Genomic DNA, 27,479 nt, shown 5'->3' on the forward strand with positions numbered 1-27,479 from the left:
AGAAGCATCTGCCTTCCACTCTCGAAGCCACAGGAACCTGCGGATAGCGAGGGAAGTAGCCGAGGCCACCGCAGTGCGGTGACAGTCTCCAGCTATAGGATGAAAAGACTGAAGCCTGGAAGTTAAGGCAACCAATTCGGGCATAAAGGCCCTGGTGAGGGAATGCATCTCCTCCCGAGAAGCAGAGATGGCTTTGAGAGCCCGCACTGCTGCAAAAGATGGGGAGAACGAGGCCCCTGCCGCCTCATATATAGATTTGGCCAGAAGGACAACCTGGCGGACAGTGGGATCCTCAGAGAGGTGCCGTCAGCCACTGATACAACTGTCCGGGCTGAAAGTCTAGACACCGGAGGGTCCACCCTTGGTGAATGAGCCCACTCCTTGACCACCACTGGTGGAAGGGGGAAACAGTCATCAGAACCACGCTCTGGGAAGCGTCTGTCAGGACAGGCTCTGGGCTTGGTCACAGTGACCTGAATGCTGGAGTGGATAAGGAACACACTCCTTGTTCTCTTAGGCAAGGTATACTGATGCTTTTCTGCCAAAGAGGGGTGCTCCCCTGATACAGGCGGATTGAGGTCCAGTACAAATATAATGGACGCAATCAAATCATTAGCATCTGCGTCACTTTCGGACAGATCAATGGGGTACATGGAGAGCGTCCGAGCCCCCAGTAAGGCATCCTCCTTGTCCTGCGAGTCAGCTCGTGAACCAGAGCCGCGGGGCGAGGAGGGAAAGGGGACCCTGCGTCTCCATTTTAGGAGGACGGGCTCCCAGATGAAGAATCCTCTGTGAGCTTTGCTGAGCGAGCCGTAGCAGCAGAAGCGCCCTGAGAAGGGGGCTGATGCATGCTCAGCAGTGTCCAGGACAGCTGTCCCCTGGAGAGAGGGATTCTACCCCGGAGCCGGAGCAGCCGGAGGGACCACTGGGGATAAGCCTCCAGGCTGAGGCACCACTATGTCAGAGCAGGCATCACAATGTGGTTATGTGCTCGGTACAGACAGTACGAGTCAACATGCGGTGCATAATAAAAAACAGCCTTGCAGCCCTGCACTGATATGAGACATGCTGCAGAAGTGGGGGCTCTGTCCAGAAAGACCCCCAGCAGAGTATATAAGCAGCAGCACAACCAGAGGTTGTGGCTTGCCAGACCGTTTAACATAACATCTCTGCTCCAGATTCCCCAGAAGTGGGGGCTTTTCGGAAAAAAAACCCCAGCAGAGTATATAAACAGAGTGTATAAGCAGCTGCACAACCGGAGGTTGTGGCTTGCCAGACTGTTTAACATAGGGGCATCTCTGTGCCCTCCAGATCCCCCAGAACTGGGGGCTCTGTCCCAGGCCCCCATTTGTCACAATGTGTTTGCAGACATTGATCTCTGTGCCCTAGAACGCTGAGAAAATGGCGTCCGCAGCAAGGAGAGGGGGCGGGGCCTACTCTGAGAGCAGGACGGAGGGCAAATGAGGCATACAGGGGAGGGAATCTTTCCTCAGTGAGGAGTGACCCTTCCCTGTGCTGAGCAGCCGGTGGGCGGAGCCACCCTGTCTCACTGCACTGACTGACATAGAATCGAAACTAGGCCTCAGGCGAAGCCGGGGCCTAGATTTAAACATGCGGCCAGCGTGCAGGCACCATCGGCGCGGTTCTCCAGTGAAAACTGGAGAACCGGCCGGAAATGTTAAAACATACATATAACACATTCTCCCCCACAAATAAAGTACAAGGGACCCCTAGAAAGACCACTTTCTGTGGTAATAACGTCTCAGTACTTAGCTTGAGACGCAGGTGCCAGGTCCCTGGGGGGGTCATCGCTCCGTCTGGCAGGATCCTGAACAGGGCTGCGGATGGAGACCGGTCTCCTGCAAAGCAGTGAGAACCGTGATGGCTCCCACTTCAAACCAGAGCCCCAAGGGATGGCGAAGGAGCGCGGCATGTGAAGGCTCCAGCCCTGAAATCAACCTTAACAGCACCGCCGACACAGTGGGGTGAGAAGGGACATGCCGGGAGTCCAGATTGGACCCGCTTTTCTTCCAAATCTTTGAAATCAAAAATCAAAAATCAGAGGATGCATGTGTGTGTGTGTGACCTCCTGAACACAAAGCATTGAACTGGTTGGAATGGTCATCCGGGGAGTGTATATGCTCGGAGGGAGGAGCTACACTTTTAGTGTAGTACTTTGTGTGTCCTCCGGAGGCAGAAGCTATACACCCATGGTTTGGGTCTCCCATAAGGAACGATAAAGAAATACAGGCAGATACTTTTCCATCATACAATATCATCAGGAAGGCGTCTGATTTATTCTGCAGCAGGAAAATTAACCCAAACATACAGCCAACGTCATGAAAAACTATATTCAGTGTGAAGAAAAACCAAGGAGTCCTAGAAGTGATGATCTGTCCCCCAAACAGCCCTGATCTCAACATCTAGTCTGTCAGGAATTACACAAAGAGACAGAAGGATCTGCACCAGCCTCATACACAGAAGATCTGGGGTTAGTTCTCCAAGATGTTTGGAACAACCTCCCTGCTGAGTTTCTTTATAAACTATGTGTAAATGTATCTAGAAAAATGAATGCCGTTTTGAAGATGACTGCCGATCACACTAAATATTCATGAGATTTACATTTCTCTTTTGTTCATTTACTTTACATTTTGACAATTGATAAAAATAAACTATTGATACACATTTCCAAAAGCATGTTTTATTTACATCTGCCTAAAACTTTTAAGCAGTAGTGTACATCAGCTTAATCCTCTAATTTCAGTGGGCTGGCGGACCATGTCATGTGTATGGGGACCTCCCGATTCTCCCGTGGCCGCAGATGTCCAGGAGGATGAAGCATTTCCCCTCCCTCTAGATGTGCTAATATCTCCTTTTCCTACAGAGAACGCAGCACACAAGGCCATATAGAGTGCATATGTAAGGCTGGGGCCACACGGGGCACTACAGCGATGCTCGCATGAGACTCAGCTTACGCTGGCAGCACAGCAGGAGCCGAGTGTCATACGAGTGTGCCTGCATCTGAGGTCCGATCATGTGAGCAGACCTCAGCTGCGGGGGGCGGGCCGGCACTGAGGCGGGGAGGGAGGGATTTCTCTCCCTCTCTCCTCCGTAGCCGGCTATTGCCATTCTCGCACTGCACTAGCAGTACACCGGTGTACTGCGAGTGCAGTGCGATTTTTCTCTCGCCCCATTCACTTGAATGGGTGCGAGAGAAAGAGTCTCAGCTTACAATTGTAGCATGCTGCGATTGTTTTCTCGGTCCGATTAGGGCTGAGAAAATAATCGCTCATGTGTGCTGACATACAGGCTAGAATTGGTCCGAGGGGAATGCGATGTTTTATCGCACTCCACTCGCACCGATTTTCTCGCCGTGTGGCTTAGGCCTAAGGGGGGAAGACGCCGGGAGAGAAAGTCATCAGCCGAACAAGATTACAGACGGTAACTATCTAATGTGTAAGGCAGCCATAGGTTACTATTAACAGGTACAGGTCAGCGGAGCAGCTCACATTATTGATGCAACGCATGTGCTCAAACCCATTAAAGAGAACCTGTCATCAGGATTTAACTTATAAAAGGTATGGCTATAATGGCGCTGTTACACAGATTTAATGGATAAATGTACAATAAAAATCCGGAACAGGTTTCTTGTTTAATTTACCTAAGAGATCTTGGTACCATAACCTCTTAGTACATTGTGGCCGGACGGTGGGTAGGGTCTTTGGCTCTGTCATGGCCCCTTCACATTTGTATAATCCTCCTTTTTCTAGTTTTGGGCTAGCACCACCCTTGCCACAGGCAGCGCTTGTGCACAGCCATCTCGCAGTGTTCTCCACCAAATTGGTGCCGTTGGTGACACATGCGCAGATGGAGATCTTGGCTCATCTGCGCATGCACCACCACTGGCACCATTTTGCTGAAGACTGCCAGGGGCCAATCTGAGCATACGCCGCCTCCAGTGGAGAATGCTGGGAGATAAATGTGCACAAGCGCCCCCCCCCCGTGGCAAGGGCAGTGCTAGTGCAAGAAGGATTATACAAATGCTGAGGGGCCATTGCAGAGCGAAAGACTCAACCCTACCCACAGTCCTGCCCCAATGCAAGAAGAGGCGCCAAGACTTCTAAGGTAAGAACCCCTATACTTATCCATTAAATCAATATAACCCCCCCCATACCCATACCTTTACTTTAATAGGATAAATCCTGATGATAGGTTCTCTGTAAACAGTTTTAGTGCAGAAACCACAATCTCATTTCCTGTGACCTACACAGCGGAAAAACGTGCACATTGCGTTACACAACTGTGAGGCCGAATCCTTTTCTTTTTTTTCCCTCAGTTTTATGATCAGTAGACATGTAAAGAAGCAATATCACAATGTAAAGGTATATCTATATACTGGCAATAGTATATAAAAAGGATGCTTGGTGTTAGCAGCGTGCCCGATTACTAAAATGCTGAATTACGAGCTACAATGATGTTAGGCAGAATTCACACTATGTTCGGTGTTACCGCCAGTCCCACCAAATGTATCCCACCGGACATATGTATCTGTATATCTACATAAGTGTCTTAGCTAACAAAAAAAAACATTTAGCCAACAGCATACGATTTTGTATCCAATTGTATTAAAGGTCCTGTCCCACAAAGTACATTTTAATCAATAGATCTTAGAATAATAATAAGTTCCACAATTGGATGTTTTAAAGAAACTTGTTCCTGTGCTGAGATAATGTTATCTATGTGTCCCTGCTGTGTACTGTGTAATGGCCGTGTCTGACCATACAGGGACATGGTCTAATCTTACCACATTTCCTGGGCAGGGGAGGGGAAAAAAACCCAAACAGATAGGATAGCATGGGATCACAGCTGCTGCGTTCTGTGAGGTAAACATTTCCTTTGTAGTGCTGGCATTCCTGCACCCCTTGCTCCTCTCCCTACAGGGACGCACGCTCACTCAACGCCACGCCCGTCACTGTCCACGCTACCTGGCATCCTCGCTGGACTCCACGTGGGTGCCTCCTGCTTCCCTCACCCGGGGCCTGTACACACGGCACGGCAAAGGTTCTCCAGGACTGCTCCTATGGAGTGTGTGTGCACGGCTGCCCTTCTCTTAAAAGATCAGCGCATGATTCCCAAGCAGTGCCTCTCAGCCTATCGCTGAGAGGCAGAGGGTACTTAAGGCACTCTCCCACTAGGGGAGGGGTTTGTTCAATGCCTGTGTTTAGTTAGTGTTCTGTTCCCCTAGCCAGCTAGTTGTCAGGTCCCCTTGTCTGTCCTGTCCTGCCTGTACCTGATCCTGTCCATCCTGCCCTGTCTGTACATGTCTCCAGTCCATCCTGCCCTGTTGGCACCTGATTGCAGTTCTGTCCTGCCTGTACCTGGTTTCTGTCCGGCTTTCACTGTTGGCACCTGGTTCCTGTCCCGTTGGTACCTGCTACCTGTCCATCCGACTCTGTTGGTACTAGTGACTGTGTCCATACTGGTGTGTCATCTGTCTCAGTTACTGCAGTGGTTCCTGCCCTTGCTAGTGACTTGTCCTGGCCATGCTGTCTACTTCAGCTTACCTGGTGTCTGCTTCAGCTTACTTGTCTACACTAGAGATTCAGCCTGTTTGCATCTGTGTCCGTCCCTGCCCTGGGGGTCAGCTGCCACAGTCCTGGTTTCTGCCCTAGTAGTAGCACCTGGCGTCCGCCTCCCGATGGGAGCTTAATCAAGCCCCTCCCACTAAAGTGACTCCCCCTGTGGTCCAAGGGGTCCACTTCAGCTTGCCGCTTGACCATTTCCAGTGGAGAGCATTACATCCCTGCTTGTTTTCTCACCGGAGCGAGCATTTCTTCTGTCTCAGTCCTCTGAGCACATTATAAATCAATTCAGTGACATATGAGCCCAGCAGCAGCAGCCAGAGCTCATATCTTGATTTATGATGATCTAGGGACTGGAGACGGAGGAAAAAACAAAACAAAAAAAAAAAAAAAACACTCGTTCCTGTGATAAAACAAGCAAGGAAATGTGTTACCTCACAGAAAGCAGCTCCTATGTTATCTGTATAATCACTTATTTTTCCTTTCTTGTCCAGGAATTGTGGTGTGTGCCGACCATGTCCCTGTAAGGTCAGACACTGCCATTACACAGTACATAGCAGGGACACATATACAAGATTAGCACAGGTAGATATTTTTCTAAACACATCCAATTGTGGAAATTATTATTATTCCAAGATCTATTAGTTAATAAAATATACTTTGTTCATGGGGAAACTCCTTTAATAAGTACAAGGGACATCACCTATGACACCACATCTTTTTGGCAAATCTCTGCTAATTAAAGAGAATCTGTCAGCATGGTGTTGGATGTTGAGCCCCCCGAGGTTAACCATCCTTACCTATATAGTCTTCTACTAGGCATTGCTCCCACTAGCCAGTTTCCTACTGCACACTGATGAGGGGCAAATACCCCGAAACAGCTGTCTGTGGATGGATACCATGTTTGGTATAGGTGGTCTCCTTGACTGGAGACTGCCCTTCCCGTGGTTGTTCCTTCCCGGTGAAAGACCTGGCTAGTTTCCTGCCAGCGTTGAGAAACACGTGATGGCGTCTCCGGTGTTGGATGTTGATCCCCCCGAGGTCAACCATCCTTACCTATGTCAGCACAGAATGACTGTCCAAACCAAGCACAAGAACTCACTGAACACTTGGTGGGGCAAAGCTCTTCAGTACACCTTCCTACCTGTTTTCCTTCAAAATTCGACTTCTTCGGGCAGCTGTAAAACAAGAGCTGTCAATCTAAAACCATAATGAGGCGATACATGCAAGACAAGTAGTCGAGAAGGTGCCGTGAACCACTTATCAACACCAAGGGTGCACTGGGCACTTGTGCATGGTTTGAACAGTCAATTTCTGCTGACACAAGTCTCTTCAAGCCTATGAGCACATTGATGCATAGGTCACAAAACATTCTAGGATGTGCTGTATATATTCATAGACTGTGAGGTAATTTACAATTTTCTACACTGTGGTAAATGGCTGATCTACGTCTATACAGCAGTTTATGCCGGGAAATATTCCTGATCTAATCTGCTGTAAAACAAGACGTGAACTGAGCTTTACAGAGAAGAAATCGCACTGAGCATATCAGCCGAGGATGCCGTGTGCCCACTCAGGGTGGGACTGGGCTGTATGGGGCCCACCAGGGGAACTGACTCCAGGGGCCCTCCCTACAGCTAAATATAAACACCCATTAGCATTATCCCCAATTTTGTGTTGCTTTGACTGTATACACAGGCGGCTCCTGCACATCTATATTGTGCACCATAACTGGGATGTACAGTTATAGTCGTTTGCAGTAATTGGGTCTTTGGTGAAAACAAGTTATCACCAATCCACAGGTTAGATTGATGATAACTTATTGATCGGTGGAACCAGACCAGTGGAAGCCGCACTGATCGGGAGATTTGGGAACTTTTTGCAGCGGCAGGTGGGGTGTGTGACCGCAGCTCCATTCATCCTCTGTGGGGTGGGGTGTGTGACTGCAGCTCCATTCATCCTCTGTGGGGTGGGGTGTGTGACCACAGCTCCATTCATCCTCTGTGGGGTGGGATGTGTGACAGCAGCTCCATTCATCCTCTGTGGGGTGGGATGTGTGACAGCAGCTCCATTCATCCTCTGTGGGGTGGGATGTGTGACAGCAGCTCCATTCATCCTCTGTGGGGTGGGATGTGTGACAGCAGCTCCATTCATCCTCTGTGGGGTGGGATGTGTGACAGCAGCTCCATTCATCCTCTGTGGGGTGGGATGTGTGACCACAGCTCCATTCATCCTCTGTGGGGTGGGGTGTGTGACCGCAGCTCCATTCATCCTCTGTGGGGTGGGATGTGTGACAGCAGCTCCATTCAACCTCTGTGGGGTGGGATGTGTGACAGCAGCTCCATTCATCCTCTGTGGGGTGGGGTGTGTGACAGCAGCTCCATTCATCCTCTGTGGGGTGGGATGTGTGACCGCAGCTCCATTCATCCTCTGTGGGGTGGGGTGTGTGACCGCAGCTCCATTCATCCTCTGTGGGGTGGGGTGTGTGACCGCAGCTCCATTCATCCTCTGTGGGGTGGGGTGTGTGACCGCAGCTCCATTCATCCTCTGTGGGGTGGGATGTGTGACCGCAGCTCCATTCATCCTCTGTGGAGCAGCCAGATAATAACAAGCGCAGCGCTCGCAGCCACTGAGGGAATGAATGGATCAGGGGTCGAATCGGACACGAGCTACAGTGTAATGGGGAATAAAAGTTGCACGATCGGTGCACTTTTACTTAGGCCACATTCACACTTTCAGTATTTGGTCAGTGTCTTACATCAGTATTTGTAGCCCAATCCAGGAGTGGGTGATAAATACAGAAGTGGTGCCCGTGTTTCTATTACACTTTTTCTCTGATTTTACCGCTCCTGGTTTTGGCTTCAAATACTGAGGTAAAAAACTCACTGAATACTCAGTGTGTGAACGTGGCCTTAGTAAAGGTGATTACTTGTTTTCACTGGAGAATCTCTGTAACTGCATATTTACTGCAGTGTAATAGTCACAGGACAGGGAGGGGTTAAATGTTTAAGTATTTAATTTCTACTGGAAATAATCTCCCCCTTATAGAGAGAAAAAGTGACCTCCATACACATCACAATCCACTACACCAAAACCAATAATACCATATACAAGGGGGAAATACCGCCACACCGTGACCAGACAACATATTACCACCACATAGTGACCGAATACAACCACATACAAGGGATAAATACTGCCACACCGTGACAAGACAACATATTACCACCAAACAGTGACCAAATACAGCCACATACAAGAGAGAAATACCACCACACCGTGACCAGACCATAAAGTGACCGAATAATAACACATACAAGGGAGAAATACCGTGACACTATGACCAGATAACATACTACCAACACATAGTGATCAAAAGCAACCACATACCAGAGGAAAATACCACCACATCATAATTAGACCACACAGTAACCGAATATTACCACATACAAGGGAGAAATACCGCAACACTATAACCACACCACATAATGACCGACTAAGACTAAATACAAGAAAGTAATACCGCCACACCATAATCAGACCACATAGTGACCGAATACAACCACATACAAGGGAGAAATACCGTGACACTATTACCACCACATAATGACCAAATAATACCACACACACACACACACGACAAATATCAGTACAACATGACCAGATGACATATTACTACCACACAAGGACATATAATACTACTGCCCTATGTTTCCCACTGCCCTATAATGTCGCCACTGCCCTATTATGTCCCCCACTGCCCTATAATGTCCCCCACTGCCCTATGTTTCCCACTGCCCTATAATGTCGCCACTGCCCTATTATGTTCCCCACTGCCCTATTATGTCCCCAACTGACCCATAATATGCTCCATAAAGTCCACCACCGCTTCTTAATGCTCCTTGTAAAAGAACACTGCTCCTCCCCCATCCGCAGCCCCTCATCTAAAAGTACATCTTCGGCTCCTCTGGAGCACTTACCTGTGCCTGCGCGTCCTCCTCTTCATCCCTGCAGTTGTGGCCCCGGTGATGATGATGTCGGTGCAGGACTGAGGCGTGCGCTCTGCAGCCCCGGTGATGACGGTACGTCGCGGTGCGGAGCTGAGCAGCTCCTCTGCCTCCTGTCACTTGCCGCACTGCAGAAATGTATGCGCGCCTGAAAGACGCGCATACATCTGAATACCGGCGCAGTCTCCAAGTCCTGCACACCTCATCGGTGCAGGCCTGGGGACTCCTGCAGTGCACCGCTAGGACCTTTGGTGAGTCACATGATACACGTGATGTAATTAAAGGTCCTGCAACTGCGGAAACTTCAGTGATTGTACAGAACTTGCACGATCACTGAAGTTTACGATTGAAAGGCTGGGGGCCCACTCAAGCCTGTGATGCCCTGTGGCCTGGGAGCTGCCTGAGGGCACCATACTGGGGGGGCAGCTGCACTACAGGACCCCAGCAGCAGGACAGATGGGATGGTGGAGGCGGCTGGAGCACTGTCTGGGGACCCCTGGCAGGTGACTGGTGAGGTAAAGAGCCTCCCCGCACATCCCCCTGGGCCCCAGTCCCCCCCCCCCTCGGCCCCCTGCTCGCCCCCGAGCCCCCACCTTCTATACTCACGTGCTGCTGCTCCTGCAGCCTGACCTGGGGCGACACCGGGTTTGCCCTCCGCAGCACGATGCTGCCGGTACAGGAAGGAAGCAGTCATCGCTCTGAGACTGCCTCCTCCTGCAGTGTCGCTGCGCAGAGGAGTCAGAGCGGCAGCGACAGTAGGCAGATCGCTCTCCCTGCTTGCCGAAGCAGAGGGAATGGGATTGTCACTAATCATATCGGCAATGTGCCGATACGATTAGTGAAATTACCGGCCGGGAGGGCCTTGCTCACATATCCATAGGGGCCCAGGGGGATGTAGGGGGCGTGGCCATCAATAGCAGGGGCCCACCGGGGGCTCTCCCGACCTCCTGATGGGCCAGTCCAACCCCCTGATGGGCCAGTCCGACCCTGTGCCCACTCACCGAGCATCACCAGCTTCTGGAGAGTTTCTGAACTATCCACATAGTCTCGAAGTGTAAAGGAAGCCGGAGGGATGGGCGGAGGCATCATCGTCACAGCTTCATCTTCTCTCATCGCATCCAGTGCAGATAAATAAGAAACCTCCTCCAGTGCTGGGAAAGGCAAAAAAGACAATCAAAAGTCAACGCAGCAAAAACTCAACCTGTGAACATACAGTCAAGGCCAGAAATATTTGGACAGTGACACAAGTTTTGTTATTTTAGCTGTTTACAAAAACATGTTCAGAAATACAATTATATATATAATATGAGCTGAAAGTGCACACTCCCAGCTGCAATATGAGAGTTTTCACATCCAAATCGGAGAAAGGGTTTAGGAATCATAGCTCTGTAATGCATAGCCTCCTCTTTTTCAAGGGACCAAAAGTAATTGGACAAGGGACTCTAAGGGCTGCAATTAACTCTGAAGGCGTCTCCCTCGTTAACCTGTAATCAATGAAGTAGTTAAAAGGTCTGGGGTTGATTACTGGTGTGTGGTTTTGCATTTGGAAGCTGTTGCTGTGACCAGACAACATGCGGTCTAAGGAACTCTCAATTGAGGTGAAGCAGAACATCCTGAGGCTGAAAAAAAAGAAAAAATCCATCAGAGAGATAGCAGACATGCTTGGAGTAGCAAAATGAACAGTCGGCTACATTCTGAGAAAAAAGGAATTGACTGGTGAGCTTGGGAACTCAAAAAGGCCTGGGCGTCCACGGATGACAACAGTGGTGGATGATCGCCGCATACTTTCTTTGGTGAAGAAGAACCCGTTCACAACATCAACTGAAGTCCAGAACACTCTCAGTGAAGTAGGTGTATCTGTCTCTAAGTCAACAGTAAAGAGAAGACTCCATGAAAGTAAATACAAAGGGTTCACATCTAGATGAAAACCATTCATCAATTCCAAAAATAGACAGGCCAGAGTTAAATTTGCTGAAAAACACCTCATGAAGCCAGCTCAGTTCTGGAAAAGTATTCTATGGACAGATGAGACAAAGATCAACCTGTACCAGAATGATGGGAAGAAAAAAGTTTGGAGAAGAAAGGGAACGGCACATGATCCAAGGCACACCACATCCTCTGTAAAACATGGTGGAGGCAACGTGATGGCATGGGCATGCATGGCTTTCAATGGCACTGGGTCACTTGTGTTTATTGATGACATAACAGCAGACAAGAGTAGCCGGATGAATTCTGAAGTGTACCGGGATATACTTTCAGCCCAGATTCAGCCAAATGCCGCAAAGTTGATCGGACGGCGCTTCATAGTACAGATGGACAATGACCCCAAGCATACAGCCAAAGCTACCCAGGAGTTCATGAGTGCAAAAAAGTGGAACATTCTGCAATGGCCAAGTCAATCACCAGATCTTAACCCAATTGAGCATGCATTTCACTTGCTCAAATCCAGACTTAAGACGGAAAGACCCACAAACAAGCAAGACCTGAAGGCTGCGGCTGTAAAGGCCTGGCAAAGCATTAAGAAGGAGGAAACCCAGCGTTTGGTGATGTCCATGGGTTCCAGACTTAAGGCAGTGATTGCCTCCAAAGGATTCGCAACAAAATATTGAAAATAAAAATATTTTGTTTGGGTTTGGTTTATTTGTCCAATTACTTTTGACCTCCTAAAATGTGGACTGTTTGTAAAGAAATGTGTACAATTCCTACAATTTCTATCAGATATTTTTGTTCAAACCTTCAAATTAAACGTTACAATCTGCACTTGAATTCTGTTGTAGAGGTTTCATTTCAAATCCAATGTGGTGGCATGCAGAGCCCAACTCGCGAAAATTGTGTCACTGTCCAAATATTTCTGGACCTAACTGTATCCTTATAGCTTATGAGGGCAGGGACATTAGAACAGTTTATCTTCCCGGAGCACCCGTTTAAACTAGTCATTTTGTAAATCTCTGTAGTGGAAAAAACGGATTTTTCTGTACTCACCGTAAAATCGTTTTCTCTTAGCCATCATTGGGGGACACAGGACCATAGCTTAGTGTCTGTAGGAGGCACTTCCTTTCAAGGTTTGTTATTTTTTGAGGGCGACGGTTTCCTGAATTGGGCTATAGGGGCACAGGCCTCTACCCTGGGCTTTGGAAAATCGGTGTCTGTGGAACCCGTGGTCCAGCCCAGGATCCAGCGTCGCAGGAGGGGGTACGTGGAGGCGACACTCCACGTTCCCGTCCGTTGATGGTAGTGGGAGCTCGGTCCCAAAAGGAAACCGTCGCCCTCAAAAAATAACAAACCTTGAAAGGAAGTGCCTCCTACAGACACTAAGCTATGGTCCTGTGTCCCCCAATGAGGCGTCAGAGAAAGGGGGTTTTTCTTTATAAACAAAAAAAAAAAAAAAGTTTTCACCTTTGTGGACAATTTTTCTTTACATAACGTCATGCATTCTGGGTTAAAACTCATTTTTTGGAACTTTTTTTTTTTTTTTTTTAAAAGCGTGGCACCGTTTTGCTTTTACAAGCTCTGTTTCTCTGCACAGTCAACTATGATGTGGTGTGCGCTCTTAAATCAGCTTAGAAGAGATCAGAAAAAGGCGGATAAAAGAGTTACAAACTGTCTGTCACACTGTCAGAACAAGCCCACTGATAGATTCTCAGTTAACTCATTCTGCAGTTACTTACAGCAAATAGAGGGCAGCTCAGCAGCTGTATATACCGTATTTTTCGGACTATAAGACCCAAATGCTGGGGGAAAGTGGGGGGTGCGTCTTATGGTCTGAATATAGGGCTATGGCCGGGAAAGAGGGTGCTGCGGTGGAGCGGGCCATTGGGACACGAGCAGGCTGTAACAGCGCCTGCCATGACCACGTGGGCCCGCTCATTTCATATGCACACCCATCCTCCCGCCTATCATCTCTCAGCACTGAAGCCGGCGCTGACAGGTGGGCGGGGGATGCGCGCTTACTAAACAGCCGGCCTTGATCACCCCTGGCAACTACAGCCTGGAGTGATCATGTGCGGCTGTATTCACTGCCCCCCGCGCATCATTATCAGTGCGGGGGGCAGTGAATAAGTACGGTACACTCACCGGCCACTTCCGTGCAGCATCGCGATGTCCTCCAGTCTGCCGGTCAGCTGATCTGTGTAGAAAGCAGTGAGCACAGCAATGACGTCATCGCTGTGCGCGCTTCTAGTCATGCAGGTCAGCTGACCGGCAGACAGGAGGACGAGCGATGCTCCAGGGAAGTGACCGGTGACGGCTCCACAGATCTGCGGCGCTGCTGCAGCCACAGAGAAGGGGGAGGAGAAATGCTGCATGGAGCGAGGAAAGGTGAGTATAAACTTTTTTTTTTGTGTGTGATACAAGATATATAGCAGGTTGGGGGTATATAGCAGGATAGATGGCAGTATATGGCAGGTTGGGGGTATATAGCAGGATGGAAAGCAGTATATAGCAGGTTGGGGGTATATAGCAGGATGGATGGCAGTATATAGCAGGCTGAGGGTATATAGCAGGATGAATGGCAGTATATAGCAGGTTGGGGGTATATAGCAGGATGGATGGCAGTGTATAGCTGGTTGGGGGTATATAGCAGGATGGATGGCAGTATATGGCAGGTTGGGGGTATATAGCAGGATAGATGGCAGTATATGGCAGGTTGGGGGTATATAGCAGAATGGAAAGCAGTATATAGCAGGTTGGGGGTATATAGCAGGATGGATGGCAGTATATAGCAGGCTGAGGGTATATAGCAGGATGGATGGCAGTATATAGCAGGTTGGGGGTATATAGCAGGATGGATGGCAGTGTATAGCAGGTTGGGGGTATATAGTAGGATGGATGGCAGTATATAGCAGGTTGGGGGTATATAGCAGGATGGATGGCAGTGTATAACAGGTTGGGGGTATATAGCAAGATGGATGGCAGTATATAGCAGGTTGGGTGTATATAGCAGGATGGATGGCAGTATATAGCAGGTTGGGGGTATATAGCAGGATGGATGGCAGTATATAGCAGTTTGGGTGTATATAGCAGGATGGATGGCAGTATATAGCAGGATGGATGGCAGTATATAGCAGGTTGGGGGTATATAGCAGGATTGATGGCAGCATATAGCAGGATGATAGATAGATAGATAGATACAAGGCAGGAGGATCATTACCAGGATGGGGTACCTTAGTAGAGAATTTGGGGGACATTACCCCCATAATAGTGTCAGCGGCAGATCCTCGCCCCATAACAGTGTGTCATGACCACATTTTTTGCTTAAAATTTTATTTTCCTATTTTCCTCCTCTAAAACCAGGGTGCGTCTTATAGTCCGGTGCGTCTTATAGTCCGAAAAATACGGTAATAGTATGGGCTTAAGGCCTAAGACACACGGCATGAAAATCGGAGCGAGTGGAATGCGATAAAACATCATATTCGATTTGAATGCGATCCTTGTTTCTCTCGCACCCATTCAAGTCTATGTGGTGAGAAAAAAAAAAAAACTCTCACTGCACTCGCATTACACCGGTGTACCGAGAGTGCAGGGCGAGAATGGCATCAGCCGGCAGCGGAGGAGAGAGGGAGATAAATCCCTCCCCTCCACAGCGCCGGCCCTCCCCTACGCAGAGCCGTCCCTCCCCTACGCAGCGCCGGCCCGCCCCCCCGCAGCTGTGGTCTGATCGCATGACACTCTTCTGCTTTTAACTTTATCTAGGAGGCCGCATGGCACATGAAATACATAATATAGGTTAGGACCCCCCTATTGAAATTTGCCGTGACGTTGACAGGGGTGGCTCAAAGAATTGATCAATTATTTGCTAAAAATCTCATTTTTTTATTATAGTACAGTTGGAATAAATCTGTGAATTTGCACTTTTTATATGATGCATGCCAATTTCAGATCGTGCCTTTTTTTCAGATGTACATAGTGGAACTAGCCCATGAAAAGGCTAAAAGAGTATACAGCAATAGATAATGGCATTAGAACCGCGTGTTCAATATTGCCTATGTTCAGTGCCGCAAGCTCCACTGAAGTACAGGAAACAGGATATAGCAGAACTGTGCAGTACTCAAAAAACAATAATGGATGTACCTGAAGCGTACTGTCTGGTGCTGTGTCCACAGCCCGGATTCCCGACACGTGTTTCGCCCTTAAGCGTCCTCAGTGCTATACTAACATTCATTGAAACACCTTGTTGTATCTAAAAATTGTGAATATATTGTTTAATAAATACATTTATTTGAATATTAGACCTTGTGTCACTGGGTGTCAGTGCATTAGTTCCTTGGCCTGGGCAGGTTATACCTGCTGCCCTCTATTTGCTGTAAGTAATTGCTGAATTTTGAGATTTTTTTTATCCCTCTTTTTGTTGCTTTTATTAACTCATTCTGCAGCCAATAATAGACAGTGCACACAGAGGCTACAAAAAGCAAAATATACATTTTTTGTTTAAAACTAAACTGTAAAATATATATTATCCACAAATGCGGACAGCGGGGGGCTTAAACAGAGGCCCACGCTTACCCGTCCTCCTTTTTGCTCTTATTTCCATAAACAGATCACTGTTTTGATTGACATGATCCCCCCCAGTTGTCAGGCGTGATCCCAGTGCTCGTACCTTCCTGATGAGGATCCTTGTCCTCTCCGGGTAGGATATTGGCCTCCTGTTGCTTTTGGCTGATGACGGGCAGATTGTTTTCTGGGTGAGTGACTTTTCCGCAGTCCTCGGAGCCAGATTGTGTGCAGACGGCCCGAAAATGAAAAACACTTTTCCTCGCTGTGTTCTGTATCATGGAAAATTGATGGGAACATGAAGGTGATGAAAAAGGGTCATCTTTCTTCGGTTTCCTAATAGTTGTGACCGGAGAATGACGCAGCGCTGACAGAAGACACCGAGCGCTGCTCCGGCACATGCACAGCGCCATCCCTCACCCGAGGAAGTCTGGAAAAACAGGAAACTTTCCATTAAACAGGTGATCAGCACCTTATTATTATTTTTCCTATGGGGCCCAGCACTAATCTGCAGGAAGCCGCACACTACATTAGCAGGTAAACACGTTTTTCATTTATTATTAGAGAAACCATATTAGGCTGCTTTCACACTACGTTTTTTTAACATGCGTCCTGAACGTTTTTTTAACGCAAAAACGGATCCAGTGCAAATGCGTTTTCATTTCAATGCATTTGCAATGTACTCGCGTTAACATGCGTTAACCTGCGTTTGCGTGCGTTATAGTATCATAGTATCATAGTATCATAGTTTTTAAGGTTGAAGGGAGAGTCTAAGTCCATCTAGTTCAACCCGTAGCCTAACATGTTGATCCAGAGGAAGGCAAAAAAAACCCCAATGTGGCAAACAAGTTCCAATGGGGAAAAAATTTCCTTCCTGACTCCACATCCGGCAATCAGACTAGTTCCCTGGATCAATACCCTGTCATAAAATCTAATATACATAACTGGTAATATTACATTTTTCAAGAAAGGCGTCCAGGCTCTGCTTAAATGTTAGTAGTGAATCACTCATTACAACATCATGCGGCAGAGAGTTCCATAGTCTCACTGCTCGTACAGTAAAGAATCCTCGTCTGTGATTATGATTAAACCTTCTTTCCTCAAGACGTAGCGGATGCCCCCGTGTTCCAGTCGCAGGCCTAGGTGTAAAAAGATCTTTGGAAAGGTCTCTGTACTGTCCCCTCATATATTTATACATTGTGATTAGATCCCCCCTAAGCCTTCGTTTTTCCAAACTAAATAACCCCAAGTGTAATAACCTGTCTTGGTATTGCAGCCCACCCATTCCTCTAATAATCTTGGTGGCTCTTCTCTGCACCCTCTCCAGTTCAGCTATGTCCTTCTTATATATCGGTGACCAGAATTGTACACAGTATTCTAGGTGCGGTCGCACTAGTGACTTGTACAGAGGTAGAACTATATTTTTTTCATGAACACTTATACCTCTTTTAATACATCCCATTATTTTATTAGCCCTGGCAGCATCTGCCTGACACTGTCCACTAAAGTGAAGTTTACCATCCACCCATACACCCAAGTCTTTTTCTGTGTCTGTTTTACCCAGTGTTCTACAATTAAGTACATAATCATAAATGTTATTTCCTCTACCCAAGTGCATGACCTTACATTTATCTACATTAAACTTCAATTGCCACTTCTCAGCCCAATCCTCCAATTTACATAAATCTCCCTGTAATATAAAATTATCCTCCTCTGTATTGATTACCCTGCAGAGTTTAGTATCATCTGCAAATATTGAAATTCTACTCCGCATGCCCCCAACAAGGTCATTTATAAATATGTTGAAAAGAAGCGGGCCCAATACTGACCCCTGTGGTACCCCACTATGAACTGAGACCCAGTCCGAGTACGTACCATTAATAACCACCCTTTGTTTCCTATCACTGAGGCAGTTTTTAACCCAGTTACACATATTTTCCCCTATCCCCATTATTCTCATTTTATGTACCAACCTTTTGTGTGGCACCGTATCAAAAGCTTTTGAAAAGTCCATATACACAACATCCACTGCATTTCCCTGGTCCAGGCTTGAACTTACCTCTTCATAGAAGCTGATCAAATTAGTTTGACAGGATCGATCCCTCATAAACCCATGTTGATACTCTGTCATAAGGTTATTTTTCTTGAGATACTCCAGTATAGCATCTCTCAAGAAACCCTCAAGGATTTTACCAACCGTAGAGGTTACCGGCCTATAATTTCCCGGCTCAGGTTTTGTCCCCTTTTTGAATATTGGCACCACATTTGCTATGCGCCAGTCCTGCGGTACCGACCCTGTTATTAAGGAATCTGAGAAGATTAAAAATAATGGTCTATCTATCACAGAACTCAATTCCTGTAGTACTCTGGGGTGTAGCCATCCGGGCCCGGAGATTTGTCAACCTTAGTGATTTCGAGGCGGCGGCGTACTTCCTGCTGGGTTAAGCAGGTAATATTCAAGGGTGAATTTATGGTATCACTGGTCATGTCATCTGCCATGGCATTTTCTTGTATAAAAACGGTAGAAAAAAAGTCATTCAGCAGGTTGGCTTTACCCTCATCTCCTTCCACCATTTCACCAAGACTATTTTTAAGGGGGCCAACACTATCGCTTTTCAGTTTTTTACTGTTTATGTAGTTAAAGAATATTTTAGGATTATTTTTACTTTCTCTCGCAATGAGTCTCTCTGTCTCAAACTTAGCTAACTTAATTTGCTTTTTACATATTTTATTTAATTTTCTATAATTATATAATGCCTCATCACTACCTACCCTCTTTGATTCTTTTAAGGCTTTCTGTTTTTCTTTTATTGCTTCCCTTACAGCTCTATTTAGCCATAGGGGTTTCCTCCTATTTCTAGCATGTTTGTTCTCATAGGGTATATTTTCTGCACAAGCCCTATTCAGGATGCTCATAAAAGTCTCCCATTTGCTTTGTGTACTTTTATTACTTAGTACATCATCCCAGTTTATTGCACTAAGATCATCTCTCAACCGTTTAAAATTTGCTTTCCTGCAGTTTAGTGTCCTTGTAGCCCCTCTACTAGACATCTTACTAAAGAATACATGAAAACTTAATATTTTGTGATCACTATTCCCCAAGTAACCCCCAACTTGTATATTTGATATGCGGTCTGGCCTATTGGTTAGTACAAGGTCTAGTAGTGCTCCCCCTCTTGTGGGGTCCTGTACCATTTGTGAAAGGTAATTATCTTTCATTGTTATCAAAAATCTATTTCCTTTGCTGGAACTGCAAGTTTCTGTTCCCCAATTTATATCAGGATAGTTAAAGTCCCCCATAATAATTACCTCTCCGAGACTCGCTGCTTTATCAATTTGCTTTATGAGGAGATTCTCTACCTCTTCCATAATATTCGGCGTCTTATAACACACCCCTATCAGTATTTTATTATTCATTCTCCCCCCCTTTATCTCCACCCATAGGGACTCTACATTCTCAGTACCCTCACATATGTTGTCACGCAGGATGGGTTTTAAGGATGATTTTACATATAGACACACACCTCCCCCTCGCTTATTTGTACGGTCATTCCTGAATAGGCTATAACCCTGTAAATTAACAGCCCAGTCATAGCTCTCATCCAGCCATAGTGAGGATCCAGCGACTTGCAGTTTTTTAACATATTTCAAAAACGCTACTTGTAGCGTTTTTGAGCTGCGTCCAAATACTGCAAATTACTGGATCCTGACTAAACAGCACGCAAACGCATGTGAACGCTGGCATGCTGATAGACAGGATCCTGCTTGCTCTACTGAGCATGCCCAGAAACCAGCCTGCTGTGATCAGTCCCTCTCTCCCCCTCCCTCTCGACCCCTCCTCTCACTCTCCCCCGCCTGAGAGCTGCGAACACTCGTAACCAAGGTAAATATCGGGTAACCAAGCAAAGCGCTTCTCTTAGTTACCCGATGTTTACGTGTGCAGGGAGCAGGCAGCCCGGCTCCTAGCAGCTGCGGATGCTCGTAACCAAGGTAAATATCGGGTATCCAAGCAAGTTACCTGATGTTTACCTTGGTTACGAGCCTCCGCAGCTGTCAGAAGCCGGCTCCCAGTCTATCACGTTCAGTTCCACTGACTCCCGATCACATGACTCCAATGCCCGCCCATAAACTTAAAGTGACAGGATGCTGCAAAATAACACATGTGTTTGCATGTGTTTTTTTGCTGTAAAAGCAGGATCCGCTTTTACAGCAAAAAAAACAAAACTGTTCATGACGCATGTTAAAAAAACGTAGTGTGAAAGCAGCCTAACATTGGAGATAATCTGGGGCGCCCGCTGCTGCTTTTCCCATTTTCAGCTGTGGGATAAGCCCAGTCGCAATGTCCTCAGTTGGAGCAGGTCATGGGTAACAAGTCCGTATCCGATTACTCAGCCCATCACCTCCACTCCATCCATTATCTATAGACTGCTGGAAATAGCCCACCTTTGGCATCAGGCACAATCCGGTGTCAGACGAAAAAACGGATCAGTTACATCAGTTTTTTTCCCATCAGTTCCTTCAGTTTTTGGACGGATCCATTGTGCTACTGAGCATGCTCAGTAGAAAAAAAACGCAATCCGTCACTGTAATACGTTTTTTGTGCAGCATTACGACGGATCCGGCACCCATACGCTTTCATTGTACATAACGCCAAACAGCGCCGCAGCCAAAAAAAAACCGTTGCATGCTGCGTCCTTTACGGCAGCTGGACACAAACGGCGCACAATGGATGCAGCGCAGGGGCATCAGGCGCTAATGAGGAAAAAAACTGATCCGGTGCCAGATCCGTTTTATGGTGGATTGTGCCTGATGCCAAAAAACTGATGTGTGAAAGCAGCCAAAAAGCCCATTTCACACATCAGTTTTTAACCATCAGTCGTTCTGTGAAAAAAAACGGATCCAGTGCTGGATAACAGCAGCGATAACTGGCAGTTGACCCCCATGTCAACGAGGAGCGATTTTGGACGTTTTTGCAACGATCCAAAATCACTCCAAGGAGTCACACACTACGACATCGCTACAGCGGCCGGATGTGCGTCACAAAATCCGTGACCCCAACGAGATCGCTGTAGCGAAATCGTAGCATGTAAAGCCCGCTTAAGGCTACATGCGCACGCTGAAGTTTTTTCTGCACACAAATTGCAACCAAAACTGCACCTTGTCAGACAGAGCCTGGAAATGTAAAAAAAAAAACGCTTGTAATGTAGGTGCGTTTTTGATGCGTTATTGTGACAAATGTTGACAAAAACACCAGAAGAATGAACATGCTGCATCTTTTTTGTAACAAACTTTTGACAAATAAACTGCAATGTGCACATAGCAAATCTGACTACTCAAAGGGGTACTTTGCACGTTGAGACATCGCTACTGCGATCTCGTCGGGGTCAAATTGAAAGTGACGCACATCCGGCGTCGGTAACAACGTCGCAACGTGTAAAGCCTAAAAGCACCGATAAACGATCGCAAAAGCGTAGAAAAATCGGTGATCTGTGTAGTGTCGGTCATTTCCATAATTTCGCTGCAGCGACAGGTACGATGTTGTTCCTCGTTCCTGCGGCAGCACACATCGCTGTGTATGAAGCCGCAGGAGCGAGGAACATCTCCTTACCTGCGTCCCGGCTGCAATGAGGAAGGAAGGAGATGGGCGGGATGTTTACGTCCCGCTCATCTCTGCCCCTCCGCTTCTATTGGCCGCATGTGCGACGGGGACCATCGCGCTCGGCATCGCTACAATCGGCTAGTGATGTCGCTGCATGCAAAGTACCCCTTAGGCTATGTGCCCACGCTGCGGAAAATGCGCGGATTTTGCCGCAGATTTCTCGCGGAAAAGCCGCGGATTTTCCAGAAATCTGCAGCACAGCTACTCCCCAGCCATTTCTATGGCATTTGGGAAATGCTGTGCCCACGCTGCGGATTTTTCCGCAGCGGAAATCGTGCGGATTTTCGTGCGGAAAAATCTGCAGCATGTCAATTATTGTTGCGGATTTTGCCTATTCAATTGAATAAAAAATAATAAAAAAAAAAAAAAATCACAAAATCCGCGTCAAATCTGCATCAAATCCGCACAAAATCCGCACCTATGAAAAGGTAGACAAAAAAAGAACAAATCTGGACAACGACTTGGATATAAAACACTTGAATTTTATTAGTATAGAAAAAGTTAATAATAAGTAGACAATATAAAAAGTAGAGACAGATGGTGTATGCCAACAGGTGGTGCTCTCACCATATACACAGTAGATAAGAGCACATGTTCAATAAATATATCCAGATGTGCACAGCCAGGGCTTACTCATAGATCAGGTAGCTCAAGGCTGGACACATTACAAACAAACACACAGTGCTCATTGCAGCTAGTCCAGGACATAATAACGACAGCATATACAGTAAATAGAGATGTATCCCTGAATCGACTGCAGTACTTAAATCATACCTGTAAATGTGGTGAGAGCCCAGAACCCCGACCTATAGGTTTCGATGTCAGTCCTTCTTCCGGGGTGTGTGTTTGTTTGTAATGTGTCCAGCCTTGAGCTACCTGATCTATGAGTAAGCCCTGGCTGTTGTCAGGTTTCCAGGTTTTCCAGTTCTCTTTTGAATGAGCTTGCCCTCAGTTAACATGGAGTTTAAGGTTCTGTTGCCCTACTTCCTGTCCAGCTGCTTAAAAGGCCGCCTCTCAGCCCAGTCCAGTGCCTGAGTATACTGCTTGCTGTGTGCTCCTGCGTTGCTGTTTCTACTTCCTGATTGCCTTGGATTCTCCTGAAAATCTACCGACTGACTCTGGACCATACCCGGTTTGCGTCAAGCTGTGCCCGGACTCCGTCTGCCGTCTTGATCAGCACTCTGCCCGGTTCGTAACCACTCTGGACAATCCTCCCGTACGGACACTCCTGGACTATACTACTTGCCCCTTGTGTACCGGCTGCTGCGCATTTAGGCCTTCCGGGGTTGATTGCCGGACAGTCCCTGTCCAGGGGTTCGCTCTGGTGGTCTCCCTGGGGGAGTCCGGTGCGTGGCCCCGGGAATCCCCTTCGCTCCGTTGCGTAAAAGTGTTTTGTGTGTTTGTTTTACTGTGTTTATTCCCGTTGTGTATCTACCGTGTGTACATATTATATAACATCTTGTACCAAGAACTCGTCTCTGTTGTCATTGCCCTACGCTATCGAAATCCTCAGAACATACAGTAGTATTACATTATACTCAGGCCCTAAGAGGATTTCGCTGGGGCAATGACTGAGACACGAGTAGATCAGCTCTTTTCCATGATCAACTCCTTGCAGCAGGAGATGGAGGCGGTGCAAACTAAACTCAGAGATGTGGAGGCACAGCTGGGCCATGATCACCAGGTACTGGGTCCGGCTATTCAGGATTTGCAAGTCAGAGTGGAGGCTCAGGAAGCCGTCCCCACTACGTCCGTATCAGCTGCCGGTATGCCTAGGTTACCCCCATTCCGTTTCAATGGTGATCGTAGCCAGTTTCGTGGATTTGTGAACCAATGTATACTGTTTTTTGATGTACATGCTGATTATTACCGTTCTGACCGGTCCAAGGTGTTATGTATAATCATGTTATTAACCTCACGAGCACTGGCTTGGGCTAATCCTATGATAGAGAATCGGGACATCCGTTTAAATCACCTGGATGACTTTCTGAACGCAATGGCGCAAATGTTTGATGATCCGAATCGCCGTGCTACCGCTGAATCGGCTCTCCTTTCCTTACGTCAGGGAAAGCGTTCTGTCGTTGAATACGCCACTGAGTTCCAGAGGTTAGTGGTAGACACCGATTGGGGAAACAATGCATTATTGTCTGTTTTCAGAAAAGGTTTGTCCGGTACCATCAAGGACGAGTTAGCTCGTTCCGAATCTCCAGGGGATTTTGAACTGTTTCTCCAGCACTGTGTGCGTATTGATACCCGCTTGACGGAGCGTAGACAGGAAAAATGGGCAGCTGTAAACCGTGTAAACAACTTTGCGTTTCCTTCTAGAGAACCCGCTCTCAGGACACCACGGGAGGCCGAGGACGTTCCTATGCAAGTGGACTCTCTGCAAAAGCGAGAGACCAACGAACGTCGCGAACACCGGCTCCGTGAGCGTTTGTGTTTCTATTGCGGTCAATCGGATCATTTCTTGATCGACTGCCCGAAACGTCCAAATCGCCCAAATAAGGTATTGGCAGCCATGGCAGAGTGTGACAACACGGACGCAGAGTCCGATATCTCTGAGGCAAGTGGGCACTTGAATGCGGTATTTCCCTTGACTGTAATGTCAACCTCACCGAAGGACTCAGAAGGGAAATATACCCATTGCTCGCTCCCCATTCAGATCCAGTGGGAGGGGCATCTAATACCTACCTCTGCAATGATAGATTCTGGGGCAGGGGGAAATTTCATGGACTCCTCTTTTGCCAGGAAACACGGTATCCGGACTCAGCAAAGATCCTCACCGGTTACCATGGAGACGGTAGACGGATCTCCGTTAAGCTCTGGACCAGTGGATCGGGAAACAGTACCACTAGAATGCGTGATGAAGCCAGGTCAGCAGGAGACCCTTGTTTTCATGATAATTTCCTCTCCTCATTTTCCGATTATTTTAGGTATTCCGTGGCTACGGTCTACGAATCCGGTCATCGATTGGGAAACTAAGGAAATCTCATTCCCACCGCAGAGTGGTCCGACCATTAGTCCAACTATTCCGGTTCCAGTAACACCGAATGCGGAGGGCACTGTACAGGTACCTGTTCTACCCCCGGTTTATGATGACTTTGCTGACATATGCGACAAAAGAAAAGCCGATCGGCTTCCCCCGCATAGACCGTATGATTGCCCCATAGACTTACTCCCAGGGGCGGAGATTCCGTTCGGCCATGTCTACCCGTTGGCGGCACCTGAGCTAGAAGCACTAAAAGAATACATTGATGAGAGCCTAGCCAAGGGATTTATTCGCCCGTCTACCTCACCAGCAGGGGCACCCATCTTTTTCGTGAAAAAGAAAGAGGGGACTCTGAGACCCTGTATTGACTACCGGGAACTGAATAAAATAACCATCCGGAACCGGTATCCGTTACCGTTGATTCCTGAGCTATTGGAGAGGGTCCAACAGGCAAAAATATTCACTAAATTGGATCTCCGTGGGGCATATAATCTACTTCGCATACGTCCCGGAGACGAGTGGAAGACCGCGTTCCGATGTCGGTATGGACATTTTGAGTACCTAGTGATGCCTTTTGGACTTTGTAACGCTCCCGCGACTTTCCAACATCTAGTTAACGATATTTTTAGGGATATCATGGACCAATTCATGGTGATTTATCTGGACGATATCCTAATCTTTTCTGATTCCCTACAGGAACACCAGGAACACGTCAAGACCGTACTTACCCGGCTGAGGGAAAACCACCTGTACATCAAACTGGAGAAATGCGAGTTCCACTGCTCACAAATACAATTCTTAGGTTATGTCATCTCTCCTCAGGGACTGAACATGGAGTCTGGCAAGATACAAGCAATTCTAGACTGGCCGGAACCGGGGAACATCAAGGAGGTACAACGCTTTGTCGGTTTTGCCAACTTTTACCGACGTTTTATCCGTAATTTTTCAGAGATCGTTCGTCCCATCACTCTGTTAACCAAGAAAGGACAGAAGTTTGTGTGGTCCGCCCAGGCCCAGGAGGCTTTCCATCGTCTCAAGGTTTGTTTTACCTCAGCGCCTATATTGGTACATCCGAATCCCGCACTTCCCTTTATCGTGGAAGTCGACGCTTCCGACTACGCATTAGGGGCCATCCTTTCACAAAGGACTGGGGACAAGAGTCTCTTACATCCATGTGCTTTCTTTTCCCGCCGGTTGTCCCCTGCAGAAAGGAACTATGACATTGCGGACAAGGAATTGTTAGCGATTATTTCCGCTTTCAAGGAATGGAGACACCACTTACAGGGAGCCGCGCAGCAAGTGATAGTACTCACAGATCATCGTAATCTGGAATTTCTTAAGTCTGCCAGGTGCCTGTCTCCACGGCAAGCCCGTTGGAGCCTATTCCTTAACCAGTTCAATTTTGTCGTTACATACCGTCCAGGTTCACGTAATGGGAAAGCCGATGCCTTGTCCCGAATCCACGCCGTGGACTCCGTGCCTGGAACCCCGTCTCAGACCGTGTTATCGGATGCCAATTTCGTTGGAGTAATCCAGGACCAGGACTTGTGGAAGGACATCAAGCTGGCCTATGATGGTGACGTATTTCTTGCTGCCCCCCCGAATGATGTAACTCTTGTTCTTCGGAATGGTGTGTGGTTGAGAGAGCGACGCATTTATGTCCCGGAGGCCGTAAGACTTCGGGTTCTCAAGTTGGTCCATGACTCCGTGTTGGCTGGTCATAGGGGGGTACAGAAGACGCAGGAATTTCTGAACCGTTTTTTCTGGTGGCCTACCTGTTTAAAGGACGTAAAGGACTATGTCCACTCATGTGTGGTTTGTGCCCGGTGCAAGGTCCCTCGTGTGGCTCCCACAGGACTCCTCCAACCGTTACCCGTGCCATCTCGCCCTTGGGGGTCTATCTCAATGGATTTTATTGTGGAGTTGCCCGTCTCAGACGGTCACAATACCATTTTAGTGGTGGTGGATCGGTTGACTAAAGCTGCTCACTTTATTCCGTGTGCCGGTCTTCCCTCAGCCGCAGAGACAGTGGATCTGGTTATCCAGAACGTATTCCGATTGCATGGGGTACCAGACGAGATCATCTCTGACCGGGGCGTGCAGTTCACGTCTAGGTTCTGGAAGGGGTTTTGTACGGCACTCCAGATTGATGTCTGTTTGTCTTCTGCATACCATCCTCAGACAAATGGGCAAACCGAACGGACCAATCAAACACTGGAACAATACCTTCGCTGTTATGTCAGCCATCTGCAGGACGATTGGTTGAAGATGCTTCCGTTGGCGGAGTTCTCGTATAACAACACTCAGAGCAGCTCCACTAAGGTAACGCCCTTCTTTGCTAACTTGGGTTACCATCCGACTATTTTGCCTAGGTCACCGGTTGCGGTCTCAGTGCCTGCGGTGGAGGACAGATTAACAGAGCTACGACAAAATCTGGAGGTTCTGAAGGACACTGTGGCTACAGCTCAGGAGCGTTACAAGAGGTCGGCAGACGCTCACCGGAGACCGGCACCCATGTATAAGGTAGGGGACTCTGTATGGTTGTCCACCAAGAACCTGAGATTGGGTGTTCCTTCGCAGAAACTGGGACAAAAATTCATCGGTCCGTTCAAGATCACCGGGATCGTGAGCCCTGTGGCCTGTCGGCTGCGGTTACCGCACCATCTAAAGGTACACCCAGTCTTTCATGTTTCTCTCCTCAAATCCGTCTCTCCCAATACGTTTCATGGTCGTGTCGTGCCTCCTCCTCCGCC

The 27,479-nt window shown here is 47.6% G+C and overlaps 1 protein-coding gene across 3 annotated transcripts in view; it reads right to left on the reverse strand.

The window, feature by feature from the left end:
* Positions 1–27,479, reverse strand: part of MTERF3 (mitochondrial transcription termination factor 3) — a 135,818-nt gene that overhangs the window by 84,993 nt on the left and 23,346 nt on the right. For all 3 annotated transcript variants that reach the window (XM_075353063.1, XM_075353061.1, XM_075353064.1), the window contains exons 2-3: positions 16,185–16,508; positions 10,591–10,740 (exon numbers count right to left, since the gene is read on the reverse strand). In XM_075353063.1, the coding sequence (XP_075209178.1) occupies positions 10,591–10,740; positions 16,185–16,491 (457 nt within the window). In that variant the 5' untranslated portion in view covers positions 16,492–16,508. The remainder of the gene's footprint in view (positions 1–10,590; positions 10,741–16,184; positions 16,509–27,479) is intronic.

Source organism: Anomaloglossus baeobatrachus, chromosome 6, assembly GCF_048569485.1.
Source record: "Anomaloglossus baeobatrachus isolate aAnoBae1 chromosome 6, aAnoBae1.hap1, whole genome shotgun sequence".
In the NCBI taxonomy this organism is placed as follows: domain Eukaryota; kingdom Metazoa; phylum Chordata; class Amphibia; order Anura; family Aromobatidae; genus Anomaloglossus; species Anomaloglossus baeobatrachus.